The 24,057-nt window shown below is 40.7% G+C and overlaps 3 protein-coding genes across 7 annotated transcripts in view; 1 reads left to right on the top strand and 2 right to left on the bottom strand.

Moving 5' to 3' along the window:
* Positions 1 to 1,949: 1,949 nt before the first annotated feature.
* On the bottom strand, positions 1,950 to 11,326 carry CMC4 (C-X9-C motif containing 4). Of its 2 annotated transcripts, none has more exons than XM_032398745.1 (3): positions 11,080 to 11,326; positions 4,232 to 4,299; positions 1,950 to 2,309 (listed from the first exon to the last, which is right to left on the bottom strand). In XM_032398745.1, exons 2-3 carry the CDS (start codon positions 4,287 to 4,289, stop codon positions 2,161 to 2,163), a joined length of 207 nt encoding a protein of 68 aa, XP_032254636.1. In that variant the 5' UTR covers positions 4,290 to 4,299; positions 11,080 to 11,326; the 3' UTR covers positions 1,950 to 2,160. The 2 variants fall into 2 exon arrangements, with proteins under 2 accessions (XP_032254636.1, XP_032254637.1); XM_032398746.1 differs by lacking the exon at positions 11,080 to 11,326 and adding an exon at positions 5,233 to 5,315.
* On the bottom strand, positions 5,456 to 11,168 carry MTCP1 (mature T cell proliferation 1). Its single transcript, XM_032398744.1, has 5 exons — positions 11,080 to 11,168; positions 6,209 to 6,360; positions 5,919 to 6,089; positions 5,786 to 5,837; positions 5,456 to 5,697 (listed from the first exon to the last, which is right to left on the bottom strand). Exons 2-4 carry the CDS (start codon positions 6,311 to 6,313, stop codon positions 5,790 to 5,792), a joined length of 324 nt encoding a protein of 107 aa, XP_032254635.1. The 5' UTR covers positions 6,314 to 6,360; positions 11,080 to 11,168; the 3' UTR covers positions 5,456 to 5,697; positions 5,786 to 5,789.
* Positions 11,327 to 11,777: 451 nt separating the features above from the next.
* The window catches only part of BRCC3 (BRCA1/BRCA2-containing complex subunit 3), a 54,119-nt gene continuing 41,839 nt past the window's right edge, over positions 11,778 to 24,057 (top strand). For 3 of the 4 annotated variants that reach the window (XM_032398737.1, XM_032398734.1, XM_032398735.1), the window contains exons 1-5: positions 11,778 to 11,984; positions 12,647 to 12,663; positions 13,655 to 13,709; positions 19,615 to 19,734; positions 22,790 to 22,877. In XM_032398737.1, the coding sequence (XP_032254628.1) occupies positions 11,862 to 11,984; positions 12,647 to 12,663; positions 13,655 to 13,709; positions 19,615 to 19,734; positions 22,790 to 22,877 (403 nt within the window). In that variant the 5' untranslated portion in view covers positions 11,778 to 11,861. Of the gene's footprint in view, positions 11,985 to 12,646; positions 12,664 to 12,873; positions 13,710 to 19,614; positions 19,735 to 22,789; positions 22,878 to 24,057 lie in introns of those variants that run through there. The other variant, XM_032398736.1, reaches the window with a different exon arrangement.

The following is a 24,057-nucleotide window of genomic DNA, read 5'->3' as shown; positions in this document are numbered from 1 at the left end:
GCAAGGAAGGATCCTCACTGTTATAGACTGAATGTTTGTGTTCCCAAAAATTCATGTTGAAATCATAACACCCAAGGTGATGGTATTTGGAGGTGGGGCTTTTGGGAGATGATTAGTTCATGGAGGTGGAACCCTCATGACTCATTAGTGCCTCTATTAAACACACCCGGGAAAGCTTGCCCACCCCTCCCAACAGGTGAGGACACAGCAAGACAGCCATCTGTGAACCAGGAAGCAGGCCCTCACCAGACATCAAATCTGCTGGTGCCTTGATCTTGGACTGCCAGCCTCCATAACTGTGAGAAATAACATGTCTGCTGTTTATAAGCCTGAATGGACTTAACAGCAGCCTGAATGGACTAAGACAAGGACATACCAGAATTCGTTTTTGCTCCTGCTTAGAAAGTCATCTTTTTCTTTTTGGGGCAGAGTGGAGTGATAGTGGTTCTAGCACCTCTTTGAGGAAAGCAAATGGCCTGTTTGATACATGTCACTGACAACTGTCCACAGGCTTCTTGTATTAACATCATGAAGATCCACTGTAACGTTTTGATTATAAGGATATAAAGAGTAGATAAAGCACCTAAGAATTCTGTTGCTGCCTGCCTTCCAATGAAGTCTTTTTTTTTTTTTCTGGTTTTCTCATGATAAATCAGGGGTTGTTAAACATTACAAGAATCATTTCTAGGCCTTTCCTACCACTCTGAACAAATATTAAGTGTCTTCTTGCTAGGCACTGTGGTGGGGAGGTAAAAGTGGAAAGAAATGCTCTCACTGGCATCTGGAAGGACACTTTGCTCTGAATTACTGGAAATGCAACAGGTATGGAGTTGGGTTAGAGAAACCTTTGAATTTAGCATGTATGAAAGGCATCATGATTGTGGCACTGGAGGGGTATCTTTTCACTTAACACATGACTAGTTTTATGAATGGTACCAGTACTCTAAACTCAAATGCTAAAGACAATTCATTAACATCTATATCTACAATCTTAAGAAATGCATTTAGGGGGCTCCTGAGTGGCTTATTCAGTTGAGTGTCCAACTCTTGGTTTCGAGTCCTACAGTGGGCTCCACGCTCAGCACGGAGTCTGTTTCAGATTCTCTCTCCCTTTCCCTCTCCCCCGCCACTCTCCCCACTCACTCATGCTCTAATAAATAAATACAATCTTTTCTAAAAAACCAAATACATTTAGTACTCGTGTTTTTTTCTAACACCGCCAAGCAATTCTCCCAATTCTCAGTGGCCACTGACTAGGTGTCCTACAAACTTAATTCAGTTATGACCCTATCTACTTGGAATTAGTGTCAGATCCCACAGGTTAAGGGCTCAGTCCAACAAGACTGCCCCTAATTCAAACACCTATTGCTAAGTCCTGATTGTTACCTGTCCTTCTGACTTACTGGCTATAAATCTGAAGTTCCCACTGACATCCTCCTTGGGTTTGATTAATTTGCTAGAGTAACTACAGAACTCAGAAAAACATTTACTTAAACATTTACCAGCTTATTATAAAGGATACAGATGAACAGCTAGGTGAAGAGGTACAAAGGGCAAGGTCCCACAGACAGGGTCTGTCCAAACCCAGTCCTTTTGGGTTTTTATAGAGGCTTCATTACACAGTCATGATTGATTAAATCATTGGCCATTGGTGTTTGATTTAACCTCCAGCCCCTCTCCCCTCCCTAGAGGTGGGGGGAAGTGGGGGATTGAAAGTTCCAACCCTCTAATCACACGGTTGGTTCCCCTGGCAACCAGTCCCCATCCACAGGTTACTTAGGAGCTTTCCAAAAGTTACCTCATTAAAGTTACAAGACACGTTTATCACTCTTATCACTTAAGAAATTTCAAGAGTTTTAGGAGCTCCGTACCAGGAAAGGAGATAAAGACCAAATATATATGTCTTATAAGTCGCAATATCACAAGTACCAAACAAAAATTTTTCACTTAACAGGTTTATTTTAGCAGCTCAGTTTTATTACATTCTACATATTTAATATATTTATATGTCTATCTGTTCTGCATAGATGGCATATTCATTAACTTTTATAGTTGACTTTTTTATTTGATATTTGCTGCTACCTGGCCTGAAGAAAGAGTCAGGAAGACAAAACTTGCTTGGTGGATACATGGTGCAGCATTTAACTTTTCAGCAGAACTTCACTTTGATGTAGGCTTCAGTGTCAGCTTTTCTTCCTCTTCTTTTTCAAATCCCGAACAGACGAGAGATCTTCCCTTAGGATATCGAGCACAACACTTACGCAGTTCTTGGATGACAGCCTGACACTTAGATTCCATGTAGTTGTTGGCTGAAAAACAGACAGGCAGACCCTAGTCATGATCTCAGAGAACTAAGGCACAGGGAAGTTTAGATCAGTGCTTCCCACTCTACAGACCTGGAAGAAAAAGGATGTACCCAAGTCCACCTAATTCTTTCTGATGTACAGACCAGTCAACAGGATAATTAGAAAAAAAAAGCATGATTTACAAAGTGGTTGAAAGCTATTTTTATATATGAATTTCCTTTTCTTTAAGGTTGAGTTAATAGCTTACGTGCCCTTTTCTAAGACAGTGGTGGCTGTAAGTGCAACAGAGGTTGGCAAACTGCAGCCTCTGGATAGAGTTCAACTCTTTTTTACAGCTGTGAGCTAAGAATGGTTCTTACATGTTTCAAGGGTTGCAAACACACACCCACATACCCACCCACACACTATACAACAAAGACCTTCTGGCCTCCAAAGCTAAAATAGTTCCTATTTGGCCTTCTACAGAAAATATTTTGTAGACCCCCTACTATACATAGACCTTAAGTCAAGGAGAACTTGACCTAAAGGTTCTAGGTCAGCTGCAGTTGATCTGAGTCCCCCGGTGCTAAAATGGGGTGCATGGGAGTTAGTCCAGGATTAAAAAAAAAAAACAACCCAATTCTGACTAGAAAGAATACAGCGGAGTGGCTGAGTCCAAGCTTGGAGCCAGACCAAAAGGGTTCAAATCCTCACTGTACCCCTTATTAGCTGTGTGACCCTAGACAAGTTATCTAACTTCTGTGTCAATTTCTCCATCTATAAAATGGGGGTCACAGTAGCATCCACCTAATGGATGAAAGGATTAAATGACTCAATATGTTTAAAACCCTTATGGCTGTGCTTAATTCTCTTAGTCCTTCCAGCCCTCAGTCCTCCCACACTGTAGCCATGTGTTGCTAATTCAAATAAGGTAAGAATTTATTTGGGAAAAGAAACTGTGAAAAACATTTTCCTTTTTCTTAAATTTGGAGGAAGGAAAGAAAAAGATGAATAAAGTAGCATTACTATCATACATTAACATTTTAGATTAAGATTTTTATGAAATGTTGCTTACATCATAAAAAGTCTAAGAATGAAAGTTAAAAGTCAAAGGAAATAAACAAGAGTTTTCTTTAGTAGTGAATCTTTGGGTAAATTCTTAACATTTTTCCTTCAGACCCTTCTATATTTTCATGGGCATCCATCTCTATCTGTTACTTTAATAATGGGAAAAGTTATCAAAAACGTCACTTTTGAAGTTCAGAAAGCCTTGTAGCTTTTTCTATCTGTTCTTCTGCCAATAATCATTTGCTGATTTTTAAAAAATATAAAATCCTCTAGCATTTGGTCAAACTTATTGGCCAATTTAAAACCAAACTGGGGGAAAAAATCAAGTGGACAGATCACATCAAATATGCTTTAGTTGAAGTTTGCTTTTGCCTTTAAGACTTAGTTGCTGACTTTGGCAGCCTGAATTCCAATTGTATTTTCAACCCCCATTTCTAACCTGATTGCTTTTAAGAAGTGGGTTGTCAGCCACAGTGAAGTATAACCAACCCATTTAAAACTAGTCTTTTTAAAAAAGGACTTTGCTCAGCTTAGTTATTCTCAACTCTGGCTGTACATTAAAATAACCTGGTTAGCTTTTTAGACTGATTCCTGCCCAGAACCCATCCTCAGGAAGTCTGATTTAATTGTTCTAGGCAAGAGTTTTTAAAGCTCTTCAGGTGATTCTAATGTACAACCAGAATTGCAAACACGAAGCTTGGATCATATCACTTTTTATTTTCTGCATCTTTGATGAAATGAGAAAAATCTTCAGGATAATTACAGAAATATTACATTTGAGAGGAGCTCATATCATTTGTGATAAAAAGAAAAATTGGTCTCTTGTAGTTAGTTCACAGATAAAGTGAAAAAATATAAAAAAGCATTTAACATACTACCTTGTAAACATTTCTGTATTTCACAGGCTTGTTTCTGGCACGGATCCTTCTGCGGCATATCCAGAAAACTAAAATAAGAAAAATGATTTTTATTTTGTCTTTTATCCATAAAGACTTTAAAGCCCCTCTAGATGGAATTTTCTTCTGAGACAACCAGGTATGCTAGAAAACAATTGCACTAAAAAATACTCTTCCCATTCATAGGATGAATCAACTGTATTTTTATAATATCCATTTCATTCAATTTGGAAGACATAAATAGCTTTACATGAAAATAAAACCGTGAATTCAATCACCTCATCTTGAATATTGTAAACCAATTGTGGGCTAGAGGAGCCGATGCCACAGCCAAATAGGCCTGTCCACTGCTCAGATCTATCATTCACAGAACCACCCTTGGTAAATGATTAAACTCCTTGAGCCTTTTTCCTTATAATTCATGAGTAAAACAGGGACCATTCCTACCTACCTCAAAGCATTAATGGAAGGATTAAGTGTGATAAAGAATATAAAGTGCACAGAATAGTGCCTGGAAGGAAGGCAGTAAGGATTCAATACATGGTAGCTATGATTCCCAAGATTTTTTAGAAAGTAAAACCTTACTTTTAATGTACATAAACAGTTATGACTACTTTAACTCAGAAAATTCTTTATCAGGTAGTAAATGATTTCCTAGGAATCAGCAATATTTGGTGCTATTATTACTTCCTGAGAAAGGTGCTAGTTAAGCGGCTAAAACAATTTTTGGAGCTCTTACAGAAACCAACTTATTTAAAATATCTGTAACCAGAGAATGAATTGAAGTGCCCACGATTTTGATTAGCAACCTCTAATAATTTGAAGGCACAATTTCAGAAAGGAAAAAGGCCCAGGAGCCTTTGTAGCTAATTTCATTAATTCAAATAACCTCCTCTTTTTTCAGAGCCCCCTAAGTTCTCAGTAGATCCAAGTTAGGTCAGTACTGGGAGGGGAAACACTGGAGCAAAACCTAGGATATTTACAGGATGGGGGAAGGAAAGGCAGGTGAATTGCTGCAGGGCAAATAAGCGACAAATAGATGTTGATGCTGCTAGGAGCTGCTCTCTTCTCTCTAAATCAGTACCAAGTCCTTGGTGATCAGGGCATCTGTTCTGTAGCAGGTGCTGACTTTTGTGGGATTCATCAGATCCCAGTTCCAGCTGATGATGTCCATTAAAGGTTCTATGGCAATTTCCAAAGGAGTCAATTTCAAGTTACGTATCCTGACTAAGTGCTTTTGTTGACTTGCTTTCTGCCTACGTAACCCCCTCTCTGCAGTTCCATTTGTGGTGTTCTTCATGACCCTTCCTAAGCTTCTGTGTTCTTGAGCAGTTTTTCAACCCACTCCCTCCCCACAGGCCCACAGGTGGGTGCACTGCAGTGGTGGATGAAGTGATTGCCATATACTGAACAGAACAGAGGAGCATATCTTCCTAGAATCCCAGCACCTGGAAAAAAAATAGATCATTAAAATCACCACAACTGAATAGAGTGAAAAAGAAGAAGGGAGAACAGGGGAGAAATAGAAATACATACCAGGTTAATCATCAGGCAAAAGCTTAAGCAACAGCTCCTGTACTCCCCTGACCTGTCAGAAAAAGAAAAGTTTATAGAGTACTCTGTTGTAAGAGCCCCAATACAATGGAAAATGATTAAGCAACATGGGTACCATTAAATGATGCTGAATCTGCCACAAGCGAGAGTTGTTATCCATGTAGCGTTCCTCAGGGTAGAGTTGCCACATGAGAGGTAGCTGGGAGGTAAGAAGGTGACTTGGCCTAGCCGGGTCACCTAAGGGAACCTGAACTTGCTGGACTCGTGCCCTTAGGAAACTCGTCTCCTAATGGGAAAAAAATGACAAAAATAAAAGCAAAGATTTCAGGATTTTGAGACTGGTTAGACACCAAGTTGCTTGAAAGCTAAGTCAATTAAAAAAATAAGCAAAATGTAAACAGTTACCTCTTCCACGACGGCCACCCACGTGCGCTGGTATTCGTCGCGGTAGATACCCTCTTGGTGAACCCAGAGGTGATCGGGTGGAGCCCCCACATCCTCTCCTGCCATTCTGGGCTTTGGGTTCCAATTCTAGCCCTGCTTTTCTCCACCTAAGCCTGCAGCACCCGCGCACAGGACACAGGTGTGACTTTTTGGGTTTGAATGAACTCACCAGTGAGCAAGGTGACCTGGTACTAGCAACCACCAACCAGAACAAAACTCTTATATGTCTACTTGCACAGCCTAAATAGAGCCGAGGCTATCTGAAGCTCCCTGCAAGACACTGAAGTGACATTCAGCAGAGCCTCAGGTCATGCTAACTGTTGACTGTGAAGCACTCAGCTCCTCAGCTCAGTGGGGAGTTCTGTGGAAATGTAGGACTAGCACCTCAGGAAGCTGGGCAGTGGTGTCACAGTCTTTGCACTCACAAAGCAGCATCTGACAAAATGTAGGTGGCAACAGAGTATGCACAGGCACTTATTTGGGCAACAATGGACACGTGTGCCATATTCCCCAGGTAAAAGCCCCTTTCAAGCAATTCCATTTTAAAGGATTGTGAAGGCTGAATTATGTGCATCGCTTTGTAAATTAAAATTAAGTTTGTTTTAAGGACAAGCAACCTATTTATCAGCTTACTTAGAAAGGTTACTTATAGCAGCTGGGCATTTCCAGAAGGGGGTTTTCATGTTAAGGAAAATATTTAAGGTAGCTTCATGGAATTTTGAAGCTGCAAAAGACTTTGGGGATCATGGTGATTTGGAGCTGAGAGCAAATGATCGTTATCCATCTAGGTCCTTGTTTCATTTTGATAATGCTTCAGGATGTCACAGGAACCCATTTTTCCACAGAGGTGTGCATTTAAATTCTGATTTCCCAAGTCAGAAGGCCAGAAAAACCCCTCTGCCGTTTGAGAGGTGTAAAGGAAGCAAACCTCCTGGGCAAACTCTTTCCATAATGCAGATTCGGCTCTAACCCCGTAAGGACTTTCTGCCTAGCTCTGGATCTCATTTCAGGGCCTCACAATTACTTGACCTGCATTTTGGAGGAATGAATTGTTTGTACCTGGTTCCTAGCATCATGGCATGGTTTCCCTGTATTTCTACCTTTGACAGAGCAGATAACAGCATTGGGGCATCTGCCCCACAAAACAAAGGTCTCCTATTCTCATTGGGTGGCCTTAAGGTAGGAGAGCAACTGCAGCACATCTCGGGAGGTTGTTAAACCATTATTGAGATTGTCAAGAGCAAATGAGATGCCAGAACACAGTATGATACAGCCCAGGAAAAAGCCAGAAAGAATTAATTGGGCTAAACCAAGCCCTCTTTTCAAGGACAACAATTTGATTTTTTTTTTCTCTTAACACTGTTAGTTCACCTTCCAAGTAGATCTCTTTTATAGACTTAAGAAATGGTCTGATTTCAGTGGATAATTTAAGAGCATCATAGTTGCTTCACCCATTGTACCCTGATTGGAGTTGACTCTGAGCCTATTGTAAGCTCCCATCTTATAGGGCTCCCTCATTTCAAACTCACCTAAAGAACCCCTTCTCCTTCACCAAATTCCAATTTCTCTCAGTGGCAACACCACCTCTCCTGATCTTGCAGACTCAAAACTTCTGAGTTATCTTGGACTTCTTCCTCTTCTTCAGTTGCTACATCCTGTCACCAATTCCAGCAAGCACCACTACCACCATATTTGAGACAAACTTTCCCCTAAATACTAGGCCCATTTCTAGCTCCAAATCCTTGCTCTAGCTTTCTACTTGTCTAAAATGCCTCCACAGGCCATTCTGTTTATCTCAGTACCTTCGCTATGAAAACTTCTTGCCTCTTAGGACTACTGCAGCATTTATGTCTCAGCTCAAGCTCATATTCTGGCCTCTAATTATAAATTGCCTTTGCATATTTGCTTTGCTTATTTCACAAGCCTTGTCTCCCCTCAAATACAGTATTATAAGCTCTTCGATAACAGGAATGATACAGTAGTACTGGGCACCCTAAGTCTCAATACTAGTCAGTGTTCCTGTGAGTGAGTGGATATGTATGCTGAGAGGGGAAACAGATAAAGACCACACATACATGGACAGAGATTGATTCTCTAGGTATATTATATACCTATATATTTTTTCAAAGCCATTTTTTTTTCCATTTAGCAGATACAATTGTTCTGCCTCTCCTTTTCCCCAGGGCTTTGGAAAGGAGAGATACAAACAAAAACCAAGTAAATACTAATGTGAAAAAAATATTTATTAAAGTCTGGATTTTGAGTACAAAAGAAATAAGTATGGCCATTAAAAAAAAAAGAAACCAAGTGTTAAGAGTTTCAGTACCATCTCACCTTCACAGACAGGTCCATTCACAGATAGACAACAACTAATATATTGACATTTAAATTTGTTTTGAATGAAAAGCAAAATTTTACTGGTTACACTGACATTAAAAGGAAATGATTCCAGTGGTATAGAGGGCAAACAAATTGGAGATGATAGCCTGAGTTACTATGAATTACTACAAAGAGGCCTATGAGTCACTACAAAATATTCTAAGAAAGGCAGTGTGATGTGCTGCTGTGACCTGAAGGCCAACATGCTGGGCATCAGTAGGATGAGCCTGGGAACAAACTCCAGCACGTGACCCTGGACTTGTGTGTGCTACCACTCACCGAGATGCTGCCATATGAGCACGAACCAACAACATCCTTACCAGAGAAAAGCAAAGGCTGAATGACTAAGATTAAGATGAAGGACCATAAAATCATAGATTGTATAAATTGCAAACCATTTCCCTAAAATGTGATTCTTGGAACACTTGCCCCTAACTTTTTCCCTGGTCAAATAAGTTTGGGAATCTTATAGTCATAAAGCTTATTAGTGTAGTAAAAGCTCTGGCAAGTTACACAGTAAAGAAACTTTAACAATTCCCAAATTTATTTGACTAGAGAACATTTTTCTGCACATGAAACTTGTTCATAAAATTCAGAACCCCTTGAACTAAGATGAATCTCTTAAATCCTCAAGATAAACTCAGGCACAACGTGCAGTATAATACACAACATAAACCTCTTCCACTCAATGCAAAGGAAAACTACCATCTGCAAATTCAAATGGATTCAAAAAGTGCTTATATGGCTTTATCATCCAGTAAGGCACTAAAGCCGACTGTCCCCATGGGGGTCACCTTGATGTCATGGCCAGAGACCATACTGGCCTAGACAGACTATTTCCTAGTAAGGCATTTCATAAATTATGTTTTAAATGGACGATATACAACATAGAAAGGGTTCCTTAAGAAAAATATAATTTACTTCAATTTGCAGGTGTTTGAACAATTTTTAAACATTAATTAGTTGAATATACTTATTTTCTTTGAAGTGAATTAATAAACTGATTTAATTACAATGGGTGAAGTTACTAAGAACGCATGCCCTGGAGTCAGCCTGGCCTGGGTATGAATCCTGATTTTGCCACTTAATAGCTTTGTGACTTGGGAGAAGTTCACCTCTCTACACTTGTTTTCTGAGGTGTAAAATGAGAAATAAACAATATACTGATCATAATGGTCAGCACTTATTTAGCACTTATTATATGTTATATGTATATTGACTCTTTTAATCTTCACTATCACCTGATTAGATGGATACTGTTATTACCCCCCCCCCGCCCCCCCATTTATAGATGAGGGAAGTAAGGCATAGAGAAGTTAGGTAACTTGCATGAAGTCACAACACAGGTAGGAAGTTGTAGAGTCTGATTCCAGTTGGGGCAGTTTACACAGAAAGGTATATAAATGCTTGGTAGAGTGTCTAGCACAAAATAAGCTTGCCATAAATTTTAATAGTCCTTCTCTGTACTCCAATTAAACATTTAGAACTGTAAAAATGCAGTCATGAGCATTATAAAAGTTAGAGAATGTTGTTCTGATATTTGAGATTGACTAACAGCAACAACAAAGAAAAGGTGTTTTTTCTCTTGAAGGTGCCTAAAGGCACTTTATAAACTCAAAATATTCTATTACTAAACATAATAATGAGAACAGCCATCGTTGTCCCACTAAGGCAGGGCATACAAGCCGCGAACAGTAACTGGACATAATATATGGTGTAAAATTGAAACTTAAGAGAAAATTTAGATGGGTCCAATGTAATTGCACACTTCAAGATTTGCCCAATCTTCATCATTATCAAGACGAATCATGGAAAGAGGTGCCATGTGATCCTTAAGCATTAGGTAAAAATGGAGGTTGCTGGTATATATGTCACAGATAATTTCAGTGGATACGGGCCGTATTTGTGGGGGGACTTGGATTGGAACTGAGTTGGGAGAAAAGAGCAAAGCATCAACACCTCTTCAAGTAGCATCTTGGGAATGTTCCCTTTCCAGTACTGCCATGCCTGCCTGGCTTCAACACTGCACAGGGAATAGAAAACCAGATCAAACAAACATAAACACTGATGGGCTGTGGGAGGCGGCACGGCATGTATTTTTCTTTGATTTAGAATGGTTCCTAAAATCCACGTGTAATTCCTAACCTTGGGAGTTGAAAGATCTGTACTTTTACCCGTGGCACGTTTGACATTCCTGAAAAGAAAATTACTTTTACATAGAATTTCACCATGTCTGATATCATCAAGACAAGGAGAGCTGAGGAAACTTATATTGTGGATATCGACTGCGATACATCTGAGACCTTCAATAAAAACTGAAGTCCCTCATGCCCGTTCCCTGTATCGAACACATAAGATACCTAAAAGCCTTTGGAGAACATAGCAGTAGCCAAGCTTAAGAGTGATACTTTTTCAGATACAGTATAGCACTGTTTCTGGAAGAGGTTACTCACATGAATATAATGTTTCTTGGGCTAATTAATCCGCCTCAGGAGCAGCGAGGCTAAAACTTCCAGGTCCCCCGCCCTGGGCCACTCAAGCCAGGATCGGGACGTGAGCCTGGGGCGAGCCGAGGGGCATCCCGGGCCGAGGTCACCCGAACCGAAGTTATGAGGCGAGGGCCGGCAACCGGAAGTGGTCCAGGGAGAGTTGTACAAAATTCAGGGGCCGTAACTTGGAAACAAAGCGAAATAAAATAAAACCTGAACTGTCTTAGGACCGAATTTCAAAAGAGCGTCCCCCCTGGCTCGGGAGGCCGGCGCGCGCGGCGAGGCCGCCTTAAAGGGCTGTCCCCGGAGCGTGTAGGCCGCGTACGGCTCTCTTCAGCGGGCGGGCAAAATGGGCGCGGGCGCTCGAGAGGCGCCGGCCCGGCCGCCGGGGCGCCGCTCACAGAGCACGTCGGCCCACGACCCGCAAGCGCCGCCTCCCTGCCCACCCCGCCACCCGGCCTGACGCCCCGACCGCGGCCGGCTACCGCCCTCCGCCCCACGGCCACGCCTGCCCCAACCGGCGCGGGCGTCTCCCAGGTGCCGCCGGGCCGGCCCCGCCCGGCCCCCGCGCCCCACGCCCCGCCTCCGCGCGCCCCCCTCGAGCCCCGCCCCACTCCGCCCGCCCCGCCCCGCCCCGCCCCGCCCGCGCTCCTCAAGCCCCGCCCCCGCGGAACCCGCGCTCCGGAGCACCCGGTTGGCCAGGCCCGGAGTGGGCCCGAGGCGGACGTGAGCAGGGTCGGACCAAGATGGCGGTGCAGGTGGTACAGGCGGTGCAGGCGGTTCATCTGGAGTCGGATGCTTTCCTGGTTTGTCTCAACCACGCTCTGAGCACAGAGAAGGAGGAGGTGATGGGGCTGTGTATAGGGGAGGTGAGTAGGTCAGTTAGCCTGACCGGAACCCTGCTGAGCAGTCGCAGCGTGTCCCCGGGGTGGGTGTTGGCAGCGCCCGGGGCTGCGGAGGCTACAGGCACCTCTGACCTGGCCCCTAGGGCTGATCCTTTGGAAGGTCAGGTAGCGGGGGCCCCGTTTCCTCTGGCTCTGGACGCTTGTTTGGCCTCCCGCAAACCCCCGGCGATCTGCATAAGCCTCCGGGTGGGCCTTGCAGTTTCTCTTATAGTCTGTGGCTTTTCTCTGGATCTGGAGTTGTCACCCCATTGACCCAAACCGCAAGTCAGGCTGTAAAGACGTTGTAGTATAATGAGGACACCGGTGTATTAGGAAGCATCCAACCACGATCAGGGCCCCTGGCCTCGCCTCCAGTCTTCCTGCTGGGAAGCCTTCTAAGTGTATCAGAAAACCAGACAGAGAAGAGGGTTTCAAAGATGCAAAGGTTTCCACTGGGTTAAGTGTTGGAGAGGAGCAAAAGAGGATGAGGAGATAGACCTGACTTGTTTACAGCCCGAAGTAAGAATTCTCCAGTCTTTCATGCTGGTGTACAGGAACACCTGACCCAAGTTTCATATAATCTACATCCATGTACATCAAACTAGTGTAATGTGATCAATAATGTTTTCTGCTTTTTCCCACTCTAGTTGAATGATGACACAAGGTAAGATTATATTTGTTTACTCATATCTTTTTTTTTTTTTTTTAAGATTTTATTTATTTGACAGAGAGAGACACAGCGAGAGAGGGAACACAAGCAGGGGGAGTGGGAGAGGGAGAAGCAGGCTCCCCGCGGAGCAGGGAGCCCGATGCGGGGCTCGATCCCAGGACCCTGGGATCATGACCCGAGCTGAAGGCAGACACTTAACGACTGAGCCACCCAGGCGCCCGTTTGCTCATATCTTTTGATCTCTATGTCACTGTTAACTCAAAATCATGACAAGGTTGGCAATATTGTGTACAACTTATATTTTAAGTTACCATTATGAGTCCGGAGTTCCCTCAGTGATACACTTTGAATTCCACCCCGACCCTGAAGGTTGGTTTCCACCTTACTTCCTACTAGGAGAATTTTCAGTTGATATATGTATGACCTTCTGTAAAAAATATGGGTAGGGGTACCAAGATCATGAGTGAACCTGTGAAAGCTCTTACACGTAGAATTTTGTTTACTCATACAGTGCTGTTACGTTCCGTTTTATTTCTTGATATGTTTTATGTTCTCTCTCTCCTGAAATGACAATGAAATACAGATAATTTTCTTTGCAGCAAATGATAAGCATATTAAGAAACATTTCCCCCTATTGACTCATTCCTTTGACTAAATTGTCAATGGCTTTCTGCCTCCCCCTGGTGGACCCTACAACGATCTCAGAGATGCCCAGGAACTTGAATGCTTGAGGAGGCAAAAGCTTTGGGTTACCTTTATTTAAATTTCAAAGCGTAGCGGAATGTGTATTTCTCAAGCCCACCTGCTTAATACCCAGGATTCTAGGAATTTCGCTTTGCCACTGAGCAGATTATGTACTTAGCCACTCTTCCTTTGTCTCTGCTAAGGTTTCATTGCAAAAACTTCGAATCTTGTTACTTTGCTTTAATATCTTTTTATATTCCAAACCTGAGTTCCTTTTTCCCCCCTAATTTATCCCCAAAAGGAGTGACTCCAAATTTACATATACCGGAACTGAAATACGCACAGTTGCTGAAAAGGTATGTGTGCTAGACTTTTGTATGATAGAAACTTTCAGTTGGGGAGGGATTTCTGTCCTCAATTTGATGATCTCAGCCAGGGATTAACTGGTTTGTGCAGGCCCACACTTGTGGCTGGGTAGGGTGTTCTCTCTAGTAAAATCAGATGAAAAGTATACTCATTAGGACTGGAACCTAATTTTTCTATTTGTAGCAAATTCAGATGAGTAATCGCTCTCAGCCCTCCTCCTTGCTATTCTCTGCCTGATCTCTGGCCCTTCTCCCTGCTTCCTTGAGACTTTTGGCTGGTTTGCTTCCTTGGAATCTGTGAATTTCTTCACATCACTGTTATCTCAAGTCCCAATTCCTACTTGGGCAACCTTCTCCTATAAGCAAACTATCCATAACTTATAATTCTTAGTCTACCTTGATTTTTTTCTTGTCTACAATCCTGCCTCGCCTTTTCTGGCATGCTCTAGCCTTCGTGGTGTAGTATAATGCTTTTCAACCTATACTTTTTGGTATAGGGCCATTTCATTGTTTTTCCAATATGTTGCAGGCCACTGCTTTTGTAAAATACGATAAAAATAAATTATGGCCTCTTCTCTGCCAAGCAGATGATGGGCATGATAAAAACTATCAGGCAACAACTCCATCTACTTTTTACCCCTATATCCAAACTTCTCCATGTTAACCACTTTGCTTCCTTTCTTCCCATATCAAGGGAAGTTTACTTCCTATCCAGAGCTACAGGTCTCTTCAGAGACCTTGCTTATCAAATATCCTATTTTCTGAGTCTTCAACCTTTTGACAGGCTTTTTCCCCTTAGAATACAAATGTGCTTAAATTACTCTCATTTTCACAAAGGAAAGAAAAATAACTTTTCAATCCTGTATATTCTTGTAGTCACTACTCTTATACCCTTCTTTTAATAGCCAGACTGCTTAAAAGGATAGGCTACAATCATTATTATTTCTTTACCTTCAATAGTCACACATACCAAGATCTGGTTTCCAGTTCTTTCTCTTCAGCCACCTCCCCATTGCTATATCAGTGGATTATTTCTTGGTGCTTATCTTAATCTTTCTCCTCGGAACTCTGAACTGTCATTTTTTTTTTTTTTTTGTATCTCCCTATTCCTCTCCCCTCCCTCCCATCCATTATGGGCTCTTCATCTTCTGCATTAAATATTGGTATTCTCCAAGTTTCTGGCTTGGCCTCCTTGCCTTCCTGGAATGTCTTCTGGGCAGCATTACCTTCCCTATGGCTTTAGCTACGGCATTGAAGTTAGACAGATCTGTCTTTAAATCCTTCCTCTGATACTCACTGTGTGACTTTGGGCATGTTGTCTAACACTCATTTGTAAAATAGACATAATAATGAGTGTTTTACATACATTACCCAAATCCAACTCTCCCAACAATTCTATGAGGTCGGTGACTGTCATTATCACTGTTTTACAGTTAACATGTAGTGTAATATTAGTTTCAGGAGTAGAATTTAGTGATTCATCACTTACATATAACACCCAGTGCTTATCACAACAAGTGCCCTCCTTAATACCCATCGCCCATTTAACCCATCCCCCTGCCCACCTGCCTCCGTCAACCCTTAGTTTGTTCGCTATAGTTAAGGGTCTGTTTTATGGTTTGCCTCTCTTTGTTTTTTCCCCTATGTTCATCCGTTTTCTTTTGAAAATTCCACATATGAGTGGAATCATTCGGTATTTGTCTTTCTCTGCTGGATTTATTTCACTTAGCATAATACACTCTAGCTCCATCCACATAGTTGCAAATGGCAAGATTTCTTTCTTTTTATGGCTGACTAATATTCCATTGTATATATATACCATATACCACCTCTTCTTTATCCATTCATTCATTAGTCAGTGGACATTTGGGCTCTTTCCATAATTTGGCTGTTATTGATAATGCTGCTATAAACATCGGGGTGCGTGTATCACTGGGGGAGTTACCAAGTTAATAAATGGAAAGCATTTTTCCAAGTGCCTGACACATGGCAGGTAGCCAATAAATATTTGTTGTTGTTAATATCCAGTAGATAGTAGTTAATATCAATTATCCCAAGCTCTAGTACTTCATTCACTACTGCCTATTTCAAGTTTAGCTAGACACAGGCATCTTTTTTTTTTTTAAGATTTTATTTATTTATTTGACAGAGAGAGACACAGTGAGAGAGAGAACACAAGCAGGGGGAGTGGGAGAGGGAGAAGCAGGCTTCCCGCTGAGCATGGAGCCCGACGCGGGGCTCGATCCCGGGACCCTGGGATCATGACCCGAGCCAAAGGCAGACGCTTAACGACGGAGCCACCCAGGCGCCCCTAGACATAGGCATCTTAAACTAACATGTTCAAAACTGAACCTTCCCTCTTCCTCAAACCCACTCCCAACATTCCTCTGCCACAGTAGTTCCCAAGCCTGGGGGCACCTTGGAATTACCCATATTATTTCCAACACTTCATCCCAACTGCTGCTACCTTATTGGAGATCCTTATTCTTTTCTTGAATACTCGCTAGCCTCTCCCCAGTCTTCTTGCCTCGAGTCTCTTGCCTCTAGTCCTGTCTTCTGATTGCTTAGGGTGTGATCTTTTGAGAACATAAGTCTGACATACCTCTGCTTAAAATCAGTGCATTTCCCATTACCTTTAGGTAACTAACTAATGAAGCCTCATTAGTTAAGCATTCAGGGCCTTCTTGATCTCATTTCTATTTATCTCCAAGTTCTAACCATGGTAAATTATGGCATTTTCCAGTTTATGCTGTACTGTTTCATTCCATGTATCTGCTGGGTATTATGCTTGGACAGGTGCCACCTGTCTCCTTTAAGGACTCTGTCTCTCTTCCTGGACATGACTACTGTATCCTGTTTATCTTTGTGTACTTAGGCCCTCACGTATATATGTTGTATGAATGAACATACATTCCCTAAAATAGGAAATTAGTGTTTACCTGCCCAGGAGCCATGGAGAGGCATGCCAGGGGGCACAGATTTCTATAAAGGGCCTGATGGTAAATATGAACGTGGCCAGATTTTGCCCAAGGGAGGCTGGGCAGGCCATATTTTGCTAGCCCTTGCTCTATACCAAGACAGAGGAGCAAAAGCAACTGGGTTTTAGTACTTGAATTCCAAGACTGAAAAGGCGTAGGGGCCAATCTAGCTAAGCTGGAATATCTTATGTGACTATGACTATAACAGGCTTTCTCAAGCCCGTCAGCTACCAGTGGCTTTCAGGGACATCTGTCAGTCCTTTGTGGCCTTTATTTATGTTTGCCTTATTTTGTTTTTCATCTATGTCTGGGCTGTTCTTGCCATCCTACCCTGAACTTCGTTTCCTCCTTCTTCTAGGCACTGAAATCTTATCTCACAATAGAGAGAGAAAAGAGTCACCCTGGGCATCAACTCATACTAAAATACATTGCCAGTCTTAATGATGTAATTTTATTTTTCAAGAGTCCATGCCCTCATCTGGAATTCTGTATTAATTTGTATGGCCAAATAGATATTAAACTTCATGAGTTCAGTGATCTTATCTTTTTGGTAGATGTTGGCATGGCATATCCTTTTCCATCCTTTTATTTTTGGTCTTTTTGTGTACTGATACTTAAAGTGTGTTTCTTATTAGCAGCATATAGTTTTTAAAAAATCCAGTCTGATAATCTTTTTAATTGGAGTATTTAGTCCAATTCTATTTAATGTAATTATTGATATATATATATATATATATATATATATATATATGGGTTATGGCTTTATCTTTTTGCTTTCTATTTGACTCACTTATTTGCTATTTCTCTTTTTTCTTGCCTTCTTTCAAATTAATCAGATATGCTTTATTATCCCACTTTGAGCCTCCTTGTTATAACATTTTTTTTTTTTTACTCTCCTTTTAGTGGTTATCCTACATATTTTGGTATGCATTCTTGATTTTTTAGTATAATACAGGTTACTATTTTTACCATTTCCCTGATAATGCTAGAACCTTAGAACACTTTAATTTCATTTATACCCTCCCACCTTTTAGATTAGTGTTGTCACATATTTTAATTCTATAGATATTTTAAGCCCCCCTGTGGCAGTGTTATTACTATTTTGTACAGTTAGTACTCATTTGTATTTACTCACATATTTTACCTTTTACAGTGTTTTTCATTTCTTTCTTTGTATCTGGGATTTTCCGTCTGCCTGAAGAGGTCTCTTCAGTACTTCTGTGCTGATAATGAATTCTCTCAATTTTTTGCATCTGAAAATGTCTTTATCTTGCCTTCATTTTTGCAGGATATATTCTTTGAATATAGAATTCTTGGTTGGTAGATCTGGTCTTGATGCACTCTAATATGTCACTCCATCCTCTTTAGGCTTTCATTGTTTCTGTTGAAAACTCAGCTTTTTGTCTTGTTGCTCCTTGAGAGGTCAAGGGTCTTTCTATCTCTGCTTTTGATTTTCTTTATTGTGTACTCTGTGCCTGCCAGACACTGTACCGTTGCTGGGGATAAAAATATAACTAAAACATGTTCCCTTCCTTTCAGAAGCTTATGTTCTAGTAGAGGAGAAAATTATGTCAACATGATAAAAACCGTAGTGAGATATGTGTGTATTATAAAAACAGTTGTATGGGAAGGGAGAATGACTAATTCTTTACAGGATGAGCAGGGAATTTCAAGCTGTGAAAGAGTTCACTTGGTGGAAAAAGGCACAAAAGGCAACCACATGTGCCTAATGGCTGCTTACTTCCAAGAATCTCCTCTGTGATTTCACATCTGCCAGTGCCACACCCATCTTTTCCCATGAAATTCTTGAACCATTTCATTCCTCTGATTTTCACTCCTCTGTTTTCCTTTTTGGCTCCTCTTAGCCTACCTCATCCTAAACATGGGTACCCCCCTTAATTCAGGCCTGGACCTCTGCTCCCTCTCCCTACACTATTCCTTGACTCTATTAACATCTTCTCATCCTAGGTCAGCTCATTTTCCTTCCTTCCTGATCCTTTTTAAACTTAGATCTGCCTCCTGTGTTCCAACTGAGTTTCAACCTGAAATTTTAGAGGTTGTCCTTGACAACTTCCTTTCCTCTGTCACCCATGGGCCATTAGCAACCAACTCTTGTGGATTCTTAATGAGTCTCAAATCTGTTTTTTCCATCTCTGCCATCCACTTAGCCCAGTGTTTTATCATTACGTCACATCCAGGCTACCTGAAACAATGTCCTTCCTTCCAGTTCATCCTGCAGATCTTGGTGTCTGAGGTCCCATACATTTTTATTCTGATCTTAGTCTTACTGTCTGCCATTCCATCTCAAGTTCTGTACTTAAACCAGTTGGCCAACATGCCTCCCAAACATCTTACTCACATCCATTTGGCATCTCTAGAAATTCTGTGTACACACACACACACACACACACACGCACACTCACATACTCTCAGAGCAGCCAGGAAATAGTACACTTGTTGGCCAATGAAGATTTTTTTCTAATCTAAGTGACTCCTTTCCTCTAAGCTCTTGTAGCATTGATTTACTACATTATTTCATTATAGTTTCATGTATGATACTTGCTGCTTAACCAAACTGATGGCATTTTGAACACGTGGATTGTCAGTCTCTGATTGTTAGCCTTGGATTGTCATACTCTGACTTGTATCCTTTTCTGTGAGAGTATCTTGCACATAGTTGTAAATCAAATGATTATTAGTTGATCATTCAAAAAGCTCTTCCTTCATCCAAATATTAGCATTTATGTTTTTGTTTTGAAATGCATATATTGAGCTTGGATGCCTTTTATTTGACATATTCTGTTACTCATGAGAAAAATGTCAGTTTTCTAAATGCAATTTTTAACCTGATAATATAATACAATACACATGTTATTGGAGAGAGATAGAAGTAAACATTTCTATGGATTTTCCTCTAGGTTGACACCGTCAGAATTGTTCACATTCATTCTGTCATCATCTTGCGACGTTCTGATAAGAGGAAGGATCGAGTGGAAATTTCTCCAGAGCAGCTGTCTGCGGCCTCAACAGAGGCAGAGATATCCTTACTGGTCAATAAGAAGCTTTTATGTGCTCTGGGACTTCCGGGCCAGGCTTCTCTGTTTGCTGCCTTAGCCTGCTTGAGGAGATTTCACAGGTTTTCTTCCTGGTGACTCTTTCCCAGTTTTCCTGTTTACCCATCAGATCCAATTGTTTGGTTAATCAGAATTTCTTTCCATTTTTCCTTTTGAGTGGCTTTTATTGGAAAAATTAGAAATTTTTAACATTCCTGCTCTTAAATGCCAAAAGATCCCAGGGTCAAATCCTGTGACAATGAACTCTATGGGGGAGTTCCCTCCTCCTTCCTTTCATTCCTGCACTACCCTCTCCAGTCCTCTGCCCCCCTCCAAGTTTTCCTAATATGATTTCATTTCTAGGGCCTTGATGATCTTGGTCTCTGTCCTTTGGAGAGATTCTCTTTGGAGGCTGCCTCTCAAAAAAAAAAAAAAAAATGCATTGCTGAAAACTGAAGGCAATATTCCATGTTAAATATAACCAAAAAAGGATCAAATGGGACATTTGCTTCCTATGATCGGGACTTCCATACCTCAGCTATAGCAGGTTAAATTTGCATCAGTGGCTTTTAGTAATTCATTGGTTTTTTTGATTAAGTTTATCTTGTTGTCAATTAAAAAGTAACTTTTAAAAATAGGCGGTTCACATGCATAGTACAAACTTTAAAAGGTACAAAAATATGTACAAAGTAAGTATTTTCTCTCCAACCTCTATGCCCCAGTTCCCTCATGGTCTGTCCCTGGACATAACCAGGATTATCAGGTTTTCATGTATCCTTACAGGTGAATTCTGAGCATACAGAAACATACGCAGATATTTTCTATTTAAAAAAAACTAATATATGATAGCTTATGACTTTGCTTAACAGTGTATCTGGACTATTGTTCACATCAGTACATAGAGGTACCTCATTCTGTTGACTGCAGAATATAGCCCTTGATGACTATTCTGTCCTCATGCGGATGTTTAGGTTGTTTGTAATCTTTTACTGTGCTGCAGTGTAACCTTGTACATTACTCGCACTTCACAAATGTGTGCATGTATCTGTACAATCTAGTCCTAGAGGTGCAACTGCTGGAGCAAAGGTTATGTGTCCTTGTAGCTGTAGCTGTTTAACCAGTTTACTCTGGCAGTATGCAAAAGTGCCTGTTTCCCTACGCCTTCATAAACACTGTGGGTTATCACAGTTTTTTGTTTTTGTGCTACGAGGCCAGGGTATATCAAAGCTATTGATTGATGCCAATCTGATTGGCAAAAAATTGTATCTTATTTCTTGCAATTTTAATTAGCATTTTTCTAATTATGAGTAAATGTGATCAGCTTTTAATTTTTAAGAATCATTTATTTTTCTCAAAATTATCTGGTTATTTCCTTTGCCTATCTTTCTATTGCTTTGGAAACCTTCTTAATAATTTATAGGCACTCTGTGTTAAGGAAATTAGCCCTTTGTGATAAGGATAATGAATTTTCTTAGCTTATTCATGGTGTGTGTGTATTTCTCCAATCAAATTGTTTTTGCATTTTTATATAATCACATGTATCAGTCTCTTATGGCATGTACCTTTTCCATCTTTTTTAAAAACTCTATTTTGAAATAGATTCATGGGAAGTTACAAAAACAGTATAGAAAGGTCCTTGTACCCTTGACCCAGTTTTCCCCAAATGCTACATCTTAAATAATTGACGATGCAATATGGAAACCAGAAAACTGACACTGATACAATGTGTGTCATTCTGTTGCCATTTTGTCACATGGGCAAATATATGTAACCACCACAGTAGTCAAGATTGCAAAATTATTCCATCACCATGAAGGTCTAACTTATGTTATTCCACTCCCTCAAGCTCCCGCTCCAACCCCTGGCAACCTCTAATCTGTTCTCCGTCTCCTGGAATATAATTGTATAAAAGATGTTTATTGTTGTGATTATATATTGTAACTTCGAACTGAAACTAGTCCATTCCCAAGATGGGGGGATGGCTGGAAACACTGTTGCATGTTATTGCACTTGGACATTACAATGACTATCTGTTAAACATTTACTAAACATCTTGCATGGGTTCCCTCATTTACTCTTCACTGCTGTTGGAAGCGGAATTTCCCCAGCCTGCAAGCTGAAGAAATGGGTTTAGAGAAGTTAAGTCAGTTTTGGCATTTAAAAAATTATTTAAAAAGTATTCTTTCTCAGGATTTGCTGTATAGAAAGGATTATTGTGTTCTAATGTAAGTAATTTGCAGGAAAACAAATCAGCATTTTATAAGATACCAGCAGAAGTCCCAATGAGCAGCAACAGAAGGGGGACCGCTTCTTATCCTTAAGTTGAATTCTTATCTCAACTTAGAGCCTCAGATAGAGTTATGGGAAATTTTTGTTTCTAGAACAAAGGAGGAAAATATTCTTTGGTGGTATATTTCTAGACACCTGGGGAGACCAAAGTGGGGGGTCTCTGAAACCATCCCAGTTGCTGTTGTTGACGCTGGCAGGCTGCCAGAGAGAAATCAAACAAATTTTTAAATCTTGTGTTTCTTTCTCAAAACGGGGTAGGATGGAGCTAGAGAGAGGCTAGAAGATTACTCAAGTTAATAATGTGAGTTCCAAAGATTTAGATAAGCTTCTTTTCAGATAGCACAGTGTTAAGTATTTAAGTGATCAAACATTAGCTAAATTGGATTAAGAGAATATAACTATATATGATAATGGAAGCCAGATGGATTCTATTTTTATATTTTAATTAATTAATTAATTTTTAAAGTAATCTCTACACTCAGCCTGGGGCTCGAACTCACAACCCTGAGATCAAGAGTTGTATGCTCTACTGACTGAACCAGCCAGGTGCCCCAAATTGATTCTATTTTTAAAAAGAAATACCTTTGGCTTTAAATGGGAGGTCTGGGAAATTCTGGGGATTAACCTTATTTCATTCTTTTGGTGACATTAAATTATAATAGGTTTATTTTAAACCTCAGGATGCTTTCTGAGCCCTTACTAGCATCACAAATTTTGTTCCCACAAGTTGAAAACACCTTGACAGACACACAGGTTGGCTGAACTAACAGGTCGCCCCATGAGAGTTGTGGGCTGGTATCATTCCCATCCTCATATAACTGTTTGGCCTTCACATGTTGGTAAGTATTATAGGCTTGCAATATTTGTTGTTTTTATTTATATGTTTTTTAAAGATTTTATTTATTTATTTGAGAGAGAGAGAGAGAACAAGCAGTGGGGAGGGGCAGAGGGAGAGGGAGAAGCAGACTCCTGGCTGAGCAGGGAGCCCGATGCGGGGCTCAATTCCAGAACCTGGAGATCATGACCTGAGCTGAAGGCAGACGCTTAACTGCCTGAGCTACCTAGGCGCCCCATGTTTGTTGTTTTTAGAAATCAGTATCATCTTTCTCCGTTATATGAACGATGGTTATTTTAAATCATACTTTAATTATCCTTAAACAGGTGCCCTTATTTTTATTTTGCTGTGTTTTAAGAGTAATGATTTATGTCATACTATTTTTAATAGAGATAAAATTTTAGCACTCCATTTTGACTGTATTCAGGATACCATTACTAACTAAAGCCTGACAATTGGCTGATATAAAAAAAATTAAATTGTAACTGAAAATTGCTGACTGCTGAATACCACTGTCCAGTACACTCCCATTCGGAAGACTTAAAGGTGTGAGGGGTGAAATTTACAAAATTGAGGTTTAACACATATTCCATCCAGCTGTTGAGGCTCTCAACCTACTTCCTCACCCCACTAATCAGTATAATGTAACAAAATTGTTTTCTCTCTTTTCATCTTTATTGCTTTTCCTGAATCATGGTCATTTTGTTGTTGTTGTTGTTGTTTGTACCTGACTCTTGAAAGAAGTAGAATAACTTTGCTTGGGGAAAGTGAACTAACATTCTTGGAGGAATGTTAGTTCCTCCAAGGAACTAACATTTCCTCTCAGGGACAAAAGATCCAAGCTGCATATAACCATTTGCTAATGATTTATGAATGTTTTCTCCTCTTATCCTCATGGTAACCTGTGAGTTAGAGATCCTCCCCGCAGTGTACTGAGGAGTAAACTGAGGCTTACATCGGTTAAGTGCTCTTTCCACTGTGGTGTTCTCTTTCTAGTCATAGGGGCTTGAGATGATCGTAAGTTCTATATTCATCTACACCACGGTATGAATGCCAAAAAATCAATAGCAGTGCAGTCTCAGACTATAATAATAGCTGAGTGGTCCTCTGTATCTAGAGTAATGGGTGGGCGGGGATACTTCTCAGAATCACCTGGGAGAGCTTTTATAAAATGTACCTGTCTT

This window comes from Phoca vitulina, unplaced genomic scaffold (genome assembly GCF_004348235.1).
Source record: "Phoca vitulina isolate PV1807 unplaced genomic scaffold, GSC_HSeal_1.0 scaffold119, whole genome shotgun sequence".
Lineage (NCBI taxonomy): Eukaryota > Metazoa > Chordata > Mammalia > Carnivora > Phocidae > Phoca > Phoca vitulina.
This window is presented reverse-complemented; position numbering and strand designations above follow the sequence as displayed.

Excerpts from the sequence above, each read along its gene's own strand:
- CMC4 (XM_032398745.1), bottom strand. The coding sequence starts at position 4,289 with ATGCCGCAGAAGGATCCGTGCCAGAAACAAGCCTGTGAAATACAGAAA. Across the intron at positions 2,310-4,231 it reads AATACAGAAATGTTTACAAG|CCAACAACTACATGGAATCT; the intron begins GTAGTATGTTAA and ends TCTGTTTTTCAG.
- MTCP1 (XM_032398744.1), bottom strand. The coding sequence starts at position 6,313 with ATGGCAGGAGAGGATGTGGGGGCTCCACCCGATCACCTCTGGGTTCAC. Across the intron at positions 6,090-6,208 it reads GGGTGGCCGTCGTGGAAGAG|GAGACGAGTTTCCTAAGGGC; the intron begins GTAACTGTTTAC and ends TTTTCCCATTAG. Across the intron at positions 5,838-5,918 it reads AGATTCAGCATCATTTAATG|GTCAGGGGAGTACAGGAGCT; the intron begins GTACCCATGTTG and ends TTTTTCTGACAG.